Consider the following 13,234-nt stretch of genomic DNA (forward strand, 5'->3'; position numbering starts at 1 on the left):
TCGCTGGGAGGACGGGCTAGAAGGGCTCAACCAAAGAGCCACCACGCTTGGTGCTGCACCAAGTTCCCAGAGGAACGACAGTCACGCAGATATTGCAGGGGCAGGCCTTGAATCGTCACATTTACACTCAAAAGGGAAGGCTGCGATGGGGCTAGTCATGTCAAAGCTCTATATGGTCAGGTCTTACTTATTAACACAGTTTGGGAAGACCTGGCCTTCCAACTGCTATCATGAGTTTATATGCACTTTATATGCACAATGCTTCAGTTCTGACATCAGTCTGAATATTCCTTCCAAATAGCTGCAGATAAGTACCGAAAAATTATTTATCTAGATAATGGATTTCAACTCTTTTAGAATACTTAATTTAAATGAACACACAGTAGAGGAATGAAATTAAAAGATTTAAAGAAAGTAATACAGTTTGAGAATAAAAACGAAGCTTTGTTCTTGCATCAGAATGTATTAGATCTTGCAATTTGCATATACAAATAATTCAGCAACATTCACTGGCATTAAAAACACAGCAAGATCAAATTATAAATGTAATAAAAGAAAATAATAATAGCTGAAACTGTATAATACATACATATATTATAAAGATTTGACAAATTAAATACAATGTGGTTATACAGAAAAGTTTCCATAACTTTACATTAAAAATGGTACTAGGGAAAGGAAAACATTTCAAAATACACGGGTGATCAGGCTCATTTTAAAAGTTTAAAAAACTGATACGTAAAAATACCCTAAAAAACACTGGTAATTACAGTATGCATTCTTCGTTAAGGCCCAATTCAGCAAAGCACTTAAGGGATTGCTTCAGGAACAAAGAACCTATGGTACTTAAATGTTTTGTGGAATAGAGATGTCATAAAGCGAACGCTCAAATGCTTAGGTGAACTGGAACCTATCTTAACACATGAAAACAGACAGTCAAGTCACATAGTGACCAAAACCACAAACAGATCAGAATGTACAATTTCTAATCAACTATTTGGCATTTTAAAGTAATTCCATGCAACAGAGGAAAATTTAAAAGAAAGGTCATATATATTATATCGAAATACAGCTCCCCAGTTACTAGGCTGCTGTGATAAGCAGTCTATTGACTAAAGACAAGAACTGGAAAGCAAGCTTTTCAAATTAAACAAAGTCATTGAGTAGCTACATTTGTGACTTCTGAAATATATTCTAGGTATTTGTTTCCTCCTAGATATCTTAATAGAGTTAGCAACTCAAATCTGAGTACCCACTGAGTATTTGATGTTTCAGCTTAACTCCATCCTACTACTTGCTGTAAGGACAGAGCTGCCTGTGCCCCGCTGCAGTAAACCCCTGCAGGGGTGGGGAGGCACAGGTCCCCGCTAACAGCGCGCCACATTGCTGCTGCGTCATGAAGTTTGCTTGATGCAGCAACTCTTAATCCAAACTTTTATTAAAGGACCCAAACAGACAAATTATTTTTCAAATTTAAACTAAATGTTCGGAAAGATCCTGACATTGGAATCTAATGCGACCAGAAAATACACTTCTTTGGAAAACGGTGGAAATTCCTTTGCATTACTTTCTATCATCATTTAACCTCTCTGAGTCTCCCTGTGCTACCAATGATCATACTGAAAACCCCACTGTATTGGTTTCCATACTGAATTTATTTGATGGCTTTTTAAAATTAGGTAAAATTTCGGCATGCAGTAGTAATGTAAACTTACTTAGCATTCAGTTTTGTTACTCAACACTTTCTTGGCTTGAGTGCATCTTCTCATAGCAACTCACAACAAAGGTTTAGTCTTTAAACAATCTTTTTTAAGTGCATAATTTACTGTACAAATAAATACAGAAATGCATTGACGGGAAGACAAGAAGCAGTAAATGGCAGTGTTCAGAACAGCGTGCTTAGAAATTTCTGAACCACACCTTTTCCATCCAGTACAAAATGAGAGGTGTGAACACCTTCCTATTTCCTTGCATTGTTACAAAGTGTAATGCTATTTGTTATCAGAAATGAAAAATGGTCATGCGATAAAAAAGTGCAAGAACAATAGTGAAATGATCGATGTAAGCTGCTTATTTTAAATAAGGCTTCTATGTTTGCATTGCAAAAAAACCAACCAACTGGACAAGACAGAACTATTGCATATTAGTTATGTAAAGTACATATTAGCATATTTTGTGCTCATTAATTCATATATGCATTTTAAAGAGTAAAAACATATACTTTTTAATTATTCAACATTCGGATGCCCTGTGATTTTTGGAATTTCTAACCTACAACCCACAAGCATACCGTGGGCAGGGCTACGATAAGACTTTTAAACTTTATTTCACCAATTATATTATCAGTAGTACTTTCATTAAAAATATATCTATATACACGATCATATACCCCTTCTAGATAAAGGAAGTATTCCTTTTTTGATAATATATATGTGAGGGTAAGAATGTAGAGGAGCTTTTTGCTACAATGCTTGAAGTTGCTAGCATTACACTGTTAGTAAAATGTTTTTTCACGATTTTAGCAACCACTGTTAATTATTCTATTAAGTCAAATCAAAGAATAAGAGTTCATCTCTTGATTTTCCTTAAAGAAGTGGGAAATTATGCAGTTTTATGTAGAGAAGCTTTAAATCCATTTCTGACAATGGCTATAAAGCCTCTTCAAGTAGACAAGTTCAGGTGCTGCAAAATATACTCTTCTGATATGCAAAATATTCTCAAAATAGTGGTAAACTCACATTATTGTCTTTCTAAATTGATCTAAGCTGGTGTAATATTTAGGAAAACAAAATAAATGGACTTTGAAAGTTCTATTAAATAAAAAATTTAAATCTCTATTTTTACTGATGATAATCTTATTGACAGTAAGACTCAAAATAGAACTGCCATCAACCTGGAGGTTCTTAAAAACAGACTTTAAGAGCAGTTCTATTTTTTCAGTTGGACTGTACAGTATTACAGATGAAAGGCCATATTCTGATACCTTTATCATTAATAGCACTTCACTAGAACAGTCTGTTTGCCTCCAATGAGACCCTTTGTGAAACAAATTACTAGCATAAGCAGGTTATCAGAATGCGTCCCCAAATAAACATCCATTTTAATCACAAAGAAAGGTTTATGGTCAAAACATGTTTAAACATATGTACCACAATTCACTTTTTTAGTATGAAATGTAAATCACCTGTGTAAAGGTTCAAGAACTGGGAGATAACGTTATCGACAAGTATTTATAAGTGGAAAAATTCAAAGAAATAACCCCTCAAGAATTAATTTAATGTTATTTAGAATAAAGATTTCTATACCATTTTATAGTGATATACTGTATATGAACATTATACTTTGCTTAGAAGGTATTTATATTTAAGAAATAACTTTATACAGCAAATACAACTTTTAGAGCAAACACAAGGTCATATTTACAGTACAGTCAATCAAAATGACACGGAATAAATTAACAGAATATACAACTATTTATACAGACAAATTAAAAAATAAGGCAGGAATTTTCATTTGAAATTAGCATAATCAGAAAATATGTCAATGAAATCTTGTACCACTCTGTAGCAGAATTCATACTGTTCCTGAAAAACAATAATAAAAAAAAAAAGTGCTTTGGTTGCATCATACAATTAACACTGGAAAAAAATATCATACTTATGCAAATCCTAGTGATAAACGTAACATGTTCTACCTTGGACCGTTACTTGGACCAGTAGCTGAGGACCGTTCTGTTCTGATTTCTACTTACGTATTTATTTTTTTTTTAAAAAAAAAGCAATGGTACCTCGCTCTTTTGTCCGATACAGGCGGACTGCTGCTTTTCAGTTAAAATGATTTCTTTAATCTTTCTAGGTGATAGTTCTTAAACTGAACCAATTATTAGACCTGTCTTCTCATTTAAATGAAGCAGCTCACTGTGCCTGGCTGCTGCCCGGCTCACACTAAAGCGGGTCACTCCTCCTGTGCATTCCCCAGGAAGCCTGGCTCTTCAACTTTGGGCTTCATCTTCTGAGCTTTACAGCAGAAACCAAGCGACAATATAACTTCTGACAAATTAACATGAAATGCATAGATCATTAAAAAAGCCCTACGTTTATTTTTCTGAAACAGAGTTCCCCTTGCAAAGGCTGTCTATTTAGCCACTGCCTATATGTTAGCCTGCCGGGCCAGTCCTCTGCATCCTAAAGACGGGATGCATCCTGATCTTCCTGGCATACTGATATGCCTTCAACATGATTTGCTGGATTACAAAACCTGGAACAGCACTGATAATAAACAGAACTGGCATCTGAATTCACTCATGCTGGAAAGCAGAGTTTAGCAGAAACCTTTCTGCAGGCTCAGCTGGGAATGTCTGGGGCAATTGCACCCTCGACTAACATTATTAAATCACGGAGCCAGAACCCCAAAAGAAATATTTCATCCCTGTCTCAGCATGACTACAGATAATCCAATTCTACTTCTTTAGCCCCTTTCTTCCTACCTGTAATATGGAGAACACATCTACCTGAAAAAGGTGTTTTGAGATTATTGTTTCTAAAGCAGTTTCAAATTACTGATTGAAAGCTGCTATCAAAATACAAAATACCGGCATTTTTATATATTTTCCAAAAATATAAGCCTAAACCCCCCCCTCCCAACTTTTAGATGTTTATTCAATAGGGAAAAGTGTCTGGACACAACTTCACATAGTACTTGTAGATTACTGTGAAGAAGTCAAAGATACTTCTCCCTTTAAGTGACCAACCTCAAGCCAATGTAAGCTCACACATTTTAAAGGTAAGGAGGAACAACTGATACATAGGGTTAAAAGGCATTTACTTCATATGTTTTGTCACCTGCAACACTCAAAAGATTTTGGTTTGACTGTCTCCAGCTGCTGCAAGACACAGAATGTTGAGCCAAATTACATTTTTAGAAATGCTATAAAAAAAAAATCTGTAAAAATACAGATTTCTGATAATACCTTGTACATACACAGCCATCATACATTATTTATATCAACCTGCAAGAAAATCCTTTGTTCTCCTCCCACAAGAATATTTACAAACATACATCCTTTGACAAAGATCTGGATTGCTAAATATCATACCAGTGTTTGCACCATATGTGGCCTTTGCAGTCTTAAGCTCTTCACAGCTTGAAATACATCTAAGAGCCCTTCAGCCTTCACTCGTTCCAGAATATTGCTGAGTGCTATGAATGTACCTGTTCTTCCAGCGCCAGCACTGCAACATAAACACATTTACTTGACATACAGTAATATAAAAATGTAAAAAAAAAAAAAAAAAAAAAAAGTGATGTAGAAGAGCTAAACATTACTATTAGCCAACTTCTACTCATTTTTTTTGTGTGCTTATTTTGTCACCACAGCTATGCTAAGAGGGAGAGAGAATTAATGGAAATTAACTCTGAGCCAGGCCGGAACCCATAAAGGCTCGTTACTGACAGCTTCTGTACGAAGGTGGGAGATCCCGAGCTGGCTGTGGCAGCACACGGACACCCTTAGTCAAAGTCTGAGACTCAAACAGTGAGCTGGCAAAGCTGCTTACTGAAATCCGCATTCATCTTCAACAAAGACAATTTTCAGGGCTCCCATGCTCTGTTTATGGTTTTATTCTTGATGGGGGAGAACATGACCTTTAGACTTTCAGGTGAAAAACTTGGTTATAATGCAAGGAAGCACTGTGTGATCAAACCCACATTTTTCTGTTAGGTTGCAATTTATACTTCTGCATGGCAGACAGACATGAAAGCATTATTATCTTTATTATTCTTACTCCAAAGCAATTTGATGGAAAGTGTCCTATCCAACTCTTATTATTTTAATGAATGTTAGGATTTAAGCCATTTCTTAAACAGATGTATTAATACAAGGACAAACTAAAGCAAGGTTACATATGCGGCTATAGTACATAAAAGAAACTAAAAATCACCTGTTCTGCCTCTGTCTTGACTACAATAAGCAACCTCATGTACACCACAGTAACTGCAGTTTCTTCTGTTTCAGTATGTTTGACCGAGGGTATTTTTGTCCTTTTATATCCTTATATATCTTTCAGATCACAATTCTGTGGCACCCAAATATAATTCAGTAATCATTACCTGATGTATTATGCCTAACTCTAGAGGAAAATAGCATTAAAAAGATTTCTTTCTCTCTCCTAATCACACTAATTAGGGATGATTTGACACCAACAAAACAGTGGCTGTGCACTGGAAGGCCAACAGCTTTGAGAGGGAATAGTTACTAAAACCAGGATGGGATTGGGAAAGCGACAATCAGTGGTAAGATGGAATAGAAGGTTCACTGGATTCCTGAATAAGGATCAACACAACATTTATTACATTTAAAATTTTCATGTGTTTTAACCATAAATGGGTGGAGTGTAATCACATGTCATTGCTTCTACCTTATTTCTATCAAATACCAAAAAAATCTGATAAGCATAAGCCTTATGAAAAGATTAAGTGCAAATGTGTGTATCCTCAGCTGGATACATTAAAAGTCTTGGAAGAAAAATGATCAGGTATAATGTATTAGATGTGTTATTCCCTTTAGACAATTACTTGTATCAGATTAAGAACAAATACAAAATCTAAAAGGGTTCAGATTTATTTGTAATTAGCTAATCGCCAGTAGCCATCTGTGTAACCAGTAAGTGATGCATTTCAGAATAGGTCTACAACTATCCAAAGATAAGGACAGGAACATAAAGTAAACACACGTCATCACACGTGCTGCTTATTCATTTATGCCTAGAAGAGGTGGCTATGCATTGCTTTGCACTCCATTTTTAATACTCCTTCTGCTAGGGGTCACTCTCCTTTTCTTCCAAAAACATGCTTTTAGCAAATCCTTAAAGCCCATACAGCCCGGCTTTTTTTTTTTTTTAAAAAAAAAACATGTTGGGCTTTTAAAATGAATTTAAGAATTTTTAGTATGGGTGTACAGAAAACTAAACTGCATTTGAAATGTGGGAGAAAATATGTATTGTCTCACAGGAATGCAGTGCACCTTTTTGCATACTTGCTTCTCTTTCTGCAATTCCCTTGAAACAAAAAAAAAAAAAAAAGAAAGGTAACTTCTAAATTTGACTCAAACTTCATTTCTTGAGACAGAAAGTCCAAAAGCAAGGGACAAGCAGAATGAGCAAAGACTGGGCAAGAGACAGAAGGAAGGGATGTCTAAACAACACAGCAGCCTCGCATCGTTCATTAGAGCGCTGAAAGGAGGAGATGGGGAAGAGAGAAACAGTGTAGGCAGCCGTGAACTAAACAGCAGACAGCTGCAGACACTCACGGGAAGAGAATGGCTTTCAATCCTGTTGGCAACTCGGCTAGCAAAACCATTCCAAACTGTTTAGGGTTCTGTCTTGGTTCTACTTAAGATTTATCTTTTTTAGCAGCTCCTTCAACTGTTCATAGCTGGAAAAAATGAACAGAACTTTTCACAAGTTCATGTAAACACAGTCTTAGAATTAAAATGTGTTTACTTATTCATAAAGTTACATTCATTTATATTTGAAGACTCAAGTATGATTTCACGGAGAAGTTCAAGTAACTCGAAAGCTGTGATGTACAGGCTGTCCAAGTAGGGTCAGGAGAGAATTCTCAGCATTAAAAACCCTAGAATACATTGTGTGGTTTGGGTTTTATTTTCTTGTTTAATCCATTTTAAAATGATTGCAGTAGATTTAAAAAAAAAATCTAGGAAAAATGCATGCCAAATGATTAAGCAAAGGCTTCAGAGAGGCTACAGGACTAAAAGCTTGAAAAAGTAGAAGCAAAATATACTCTGGATAGTTCTTAAGTATCTGATCTGTGCACATCAAACAGGTGAGTTTTTATCTCTTATTTTACTAGCTAGAATTCCTTGATATTTTACTGACTTTTAAGTATCATTCAGAATGTGAACTCCCTAGCGTTTCAAAAGAAGGAGCTGTTAAAATCTGTTGATTGGCAGAATTGAAAACAAAATGTCATCATCACCGTCGAGTGCAGCCACCATGGGGTGGGGGAACCTGCAGGCCCCTAGGGTAAATATGAAAACAGCAGAAAGCAAAACACTTCCAAAGCAAGGAGGAGAAAGTTTTAGCAATGGATAGGGGTCGGTACAAGATCATCTCCCAAACCAGCAACAACTCCAAGTCCTGGCTCAAGCTCCCAGGATCAATTCCCTTCAACAGTGCATGAAGACTCAGGTGACGCTGCAGACAGCCAAACACAAACCAGACAGACAGCGCCTCTGAAGCTCAGATCCGAGCAAACTAAAAGTTGGTGTACACTGTGGAGAGCAGCTGTGATATGCCTATTCCTAACTCTAGTAACAAGCAGACAGGTTCTTCTACCAAAATACTTCCAAATGGTCAGTGAGCCTACTTCCCTATAGATAATGCTACAAGAATGATTTGGGTGTCACATAAATCAATACAGGGTTGGTTGGGGTTTTTTTCTGAAGAAAAAACAATCAATAACTCATTCAAAATCCAATGGGTATTCTCAGAAATGCAGGCAAAATCCAGAAGCAGCATGGTATGGTCTAGCTCACTGACAAAATGGAGAAGCTTATCCGTGAGTAGTCATAAGGGGCTTCTATCACAGAGTAGGTGCCAGGCGTTTCTCAGTAGTGGGATCACAGACACGTAGAGAAAATATCACAATTCATGTAACAGATGTTTTTAGGTATAAATATGCCAGGAACTTCACATATTGGTGGAAGATGACCAATGGTCCAGCAAAACCTGTTTATCTTGTACAACATGCCCAAGTGGAAAAGATTTAGAAGGCCACTAATTAGAATGAATTAAATAATCTATTTTCCAGGCAATCAGAGACAAAACAATGATTGCTTTTTATGTTGTGGTTGAGCCTGCAAGCTTCAGCCGCAAGAGAGACTCTACTGCACGAGGTCTTACACGAACATGGTACGGAGGGATGTGGCCTTGGAGAACCCTCACGCTGGGTAAGAGCAGCTGGAGTCAGTCAGTGCATCTCCCAGAGCAGCTCCAAGCAGCTCATGGCAGAAAACGGGTTCATGTCAAAGAGTCACTGCTTCAGTTAATACCTTCTTAAAAAAAATAACAAAACAAAGCATAGGAACTTCTCTTCTGGGGGCTCTGAAACCCTACTGACCCCATCCCTGTGTACTGTGAGCTGGATTTCATACTGACCACAAAACAGAAAAAGCTTTATTCAGTTATCACATTGAAAATATTTTAAAAGCAACATATGATTTCTGAATTAAGAAAAGGCAGAATACTAGTTTTACTACTGCTTTTAATTTTTTTTTTTAAACCAGTAGATGTAGTACAGAAAAAGACAAATTCAAAAGACTGATTAAAAATCCTACCCTCTGAAAAATATAATTTGAAAAAACAGAGGAAAAGCCCAATGTACACCTTTAAAAAAAAAAAAAAAGGAGATGAAAAAAAGATAAAGGAGACAAAAAAAGATGCTGCAATAAAAATTTAAAATTCAGAAAAAAGAACCAAAACCAACCAAAAAACCACAAAGTGTAAACCTCGCACAGGAGAATATTTTCTAGCTATCACGTATCAAGTCATACTCTTGACATGTATCAAGTCATACAAGCTACCTCTTATCATCAATGTAAATACTGTTTTCTCCATGCTTTCAACAGGACTATGTTTTGCCTTCAGTTTAGATTAGGGATATATTTTATTTTCCTGATAGCTTGTAAAAAGCAACATCATTTTGATTTTGATCAAACATTCAAGCACTGTATTGGTGGGGTGTATTGCACATCCCTATAATAAACCTACAGCTTTACTTTCCTAATCAGAGCATTTAGCAAAACTCGGGTGCAAGAGTGCAACACTCCAAGTTAGTAATGCATTGATTTACGCACAGCCATTGAAGTATCCATTTTGCTAATTTAGCAAAAGACGAGTAAGAATTCCTTTATGTAATACTATTTTTTTTCCTATCTTTTTCTTGCATTTCTTAATTACTATTTTTTTAAAAGGACACCGTTTACTCCCTCATGAAGAAAAACTGCTGTAAAAACAACCAGCCTGGATAAAAAGCAAGCCAGCTCCTTAGCTAACAGTGGGAAGAGGCAACTCTTACCTGCAGTGCACAGTAATCGGGTGATTGCCTGTTTGCTGCTGCTGCTTTTGGACAGCCGCAATCAGGTCAATCATCCCTTTTCCTTCTGCAGGAATCCCGATTTCTGGCCACCCGTGAAAATGGAACTGCCGAACGAGCCTGCTTTGCTTCTCCTGGTTACCCTGCGCACAGGAGAACACCAGATTTATCCAGTTGTTACTCCAAAATGGAAAACATACTTACCTGAAACATTTGTAGCATAAATATTGCACTGCTATCGTAGAGGGGGCTATTTGCAACCTGCTCCGTAATATATTGGTGATGCAAACCTGATAGTTCTGTTTCTAAATTCCCCATCTACTAAGCTGATAATTTACCCCTATAATTTTCCTTTTGATTTGCACAGCTGTTTCATCTGGGTAGTACTAAGGAGACACTTAAAGTTTATTCATCCTGAGTACCAATGTTTGAGAGCTTTCATCATGCACAGGCCAAATCCGAAGTGGCACTGAAACAACCCAGTTCATGAAATGCACTCTTCGTTGTACACTACCTGCTACTTGGAAACTTAACAATTATTTGCTTTGCCTTTATGCTTGCTGATTTAAAAAAATGCTAAAAGTTCAAATAGGTATTAATATACCATGCTTATGTAGTTAGCTCTAGACAGGTTTGGATGCACAAAGGCTCTTTTAACTACCCTGAAATTTTTGTTTACTACTTCCCATGATGGCATTATAACGTCGTATGGATGCAACGTTAATAGTCTGGCAATTTTACTATATATCATCAAATCTTGCAGGTCACAGCCAGCTGAAAACATGACGTCTCTGCTGATGCTAGGTGCTTTCAAGATGTCCACCACATGGGACATCTGATGTATGAATTTGGTGGGAAGTATCAGGACTTTTTTGTACTGGAATCCTGGAAGATGTCACCATTATGAAGAAAAAGGCTTGGTCAGTCCCTCTTCCTCCCAACTCTTCAGGAGAACTTTCAACATAATATTACTTCAAGTGTCACTGACGTACTCTAGCTGAACTCAGGCACAATACTAAAGTTCCCCAAATTTCTTACATCTGCAGCAGAAGACATTTCTAACAATGCAGGACTGTAGTGCAAACACATTGCTGCTGGGATATTATCTAAAATGCTGTTACTTGAGTTTTAAATACTTTCCAAAAATACTTCCCAATGTGACACGTATTGACAAGGACTCTGTGCTTTAACAAAGGACAGTGTGTACCCACGCCTAATCCACCGCCCTCCTTCGTAAGGAAATAAGAGTACTTTAAAGTCCTTTTGCTTTACATGTACTTAAATTGTATGTGGTGCATTAAGTAGCTACATGAATGACATTCTCAAATGCAAGTAATCTTTCTCTTAAGCAAAAATGTTTCATACAAGCTTCCTCTGGACTGGTACAGTGTCGGATGTTGATTAACCACATATATTTTTAGACAGAAATCCCAGAATTGGAGTTACATAATCCTATTGGTAAATACCTTCAAGTGCAAAAAAAACCCATTACCTGATTGTACGTAACTACGAAGTCCCTTATACTTATGGCATCTATCAGACTGTCATTCTTTATTTCTACGGTTATTCCTCCGTGAGTTACAGAGCCCTCTGATGGCCAGTACTGGCAGCATTTTTCCTGGAAAATTGAGAGAGAATTGTAGATGTTCCTTGAATTTTTTTCCAGTTATCTACGTTGTCATGAATCTCTGATATAGGAGGTGATGTACAACATAATGTGTTCTGAACAGTTTGTAATGAAAAGGCTAATAACCAAGAATACAGTAATAAAATATTTCTGAAATGTAGACCATTAAAATGAAAAGGATTTAGGAATCATATGGAAAGTACAGCTTTAAAACAGATTAGAATAAAAAAGGCGACTCCAGGAAGCAATGCGATGTTGTTAAAAAAGCCTCCCAAAACCAACAGTGAAAAACATTTCACAGCAGTAAAACACCCTGTTGCAGCGCTGAACCCTGAATCTTCAACCTGCAGCACACAGAGGTACACAGGACCCCATTAACTAATGATGTATTAGGAGAGATTCGGAATAAGCCACTGGAGCTTGTGCTGGCAGAGCCAGGAGAGAATTTCTCACAAAAACTTTGTCCAGCTGTTCCCAAATCCCAAACTGCTGTTCCATGTCAGGCCCCCCCATAAATTGTGTGTGTTTAATGTGAACTGGGACCTTTCACAAATCATAGTTTTCTGAAGCTTTGGTGGGTTTTCTGACAATTCAAGCAAAAGCAGCAACATTGGCCCACACCAAATAGTGAAGCATTTGCCCATTTTAGGAATTTTAGGAGAGGCAAAAAAAAAAAAAAAAAAAAAAAAAAAAAATCTCGTATCGCTAGAATTTGTAGGCAACAAATAGTTCATCTAATATCAATGCTCGTATTTTACAGCTGTTCACAGCAACTGCTTTGCTCTGGAGCTGGCAGCTGCAGGACGCATACCTGCTCCCTCTCCTGAACTTCTGTGAGCATAACGATGGTGTGGCACTTCCACTCCCACACCATCCGCCAGAAATCCTCCACCGTGTGTGGAAGCGGTCCCTGGGTGGCAATGAAGTAATCCTTCTGGCGATAGCCCTGCGGAGAAAGACGCTTGTGTCGTGACACACGGGTACCAGTGAAGAGGGACGGAGCTGATGCTCAGAGAGAAGATGACCACTACAACCGATGCTTCCCAGGAGCCACGCTGCTCGACAACATGACAGTTACTGCAAATCTGGTGACACTGAGCCCACCCGGTTCTTGCTCGTTGCCAGAAATGCAGGGGAAAAAAAACCCAAACCAAATTCACAATCCCGAGTTGTATTTTATGATTTTTACAGTCACGGTTGAAGGGATGGAATTCTGCAGTAACTGAAAAGATTTCGCAACAAGATTATAACAAACTGCAGCTATTAGCTGTAGCACAGAATTAACACTGAACTCAATTTTTGGGCTACACTTCTACCTACATACTGATGCGATCTTCACAGCTGTAGTATCCACAATCCTCAATCACTAATGGGGTTTCACTGCTTAAGGATATAATTAATTCTCATATTTAAATAACAAGACACAGCGGAAGGTGTTGCCCAGGTTCCAACAGGAAGCCAGGAAGAAAGTCAGGGATTAGGGCAGGTCTGCCC

General features: G+C 37.4%; 1 protein-coding gene across 8 annotated transcripts in view; it reads right to left on the reverse strand.

Moving 5' to 3' along the window:
* Positions 1–443: 443 nt before the first annotated feature.
* The window catches only part of PTPRE (protein tyrosine phosphatase receptor type E), a 108,760-nt gene continuing 95,969 nt past the window's right edge, over positions 444–13,234 (reverse strand). For all 8 annotated transcript variants that reach the window (XM_080401524.1, XM_080401522.1, XM_080401523.1 and 5 more), the window contains 5 exons: positions 12,552–12,686; positions 11,606–11,731; positions 10,096–10,256; positions 5,096–5,231; positions 444–3,584 (listed from right to left, as the gene is read on the reverse strand). In XM_080401524.1, coding sequence (XP_080257650.1) covers positions 3,510–3,584; positions 5,096–5,231; positions 10,096–10,256; positions 11,606–11,731; positions 12,552–12,686 — 633 coding nt within the window. In that variant the 3' untranslated portion in view covers positions 444–3,509. The remainder of the gene's footprint in view (positions 3,585–5,095; positions 5,232–10,095; positions 10,257–11,605; positions 11,732–12,551; positions 12,687–13,234) is intronic.

The sequence above is a fragment of the Falco punctatus genome (assembly GCF_963210335.1).
Source record: "Falco punctatus genome assembly, chromosome: 9".
NCBI classification, from domain to species: Eukaryota; Metazoa; Chordata; class Aves; order Falconiformes; family Falconidae; genus Falco; species Falco punctatus.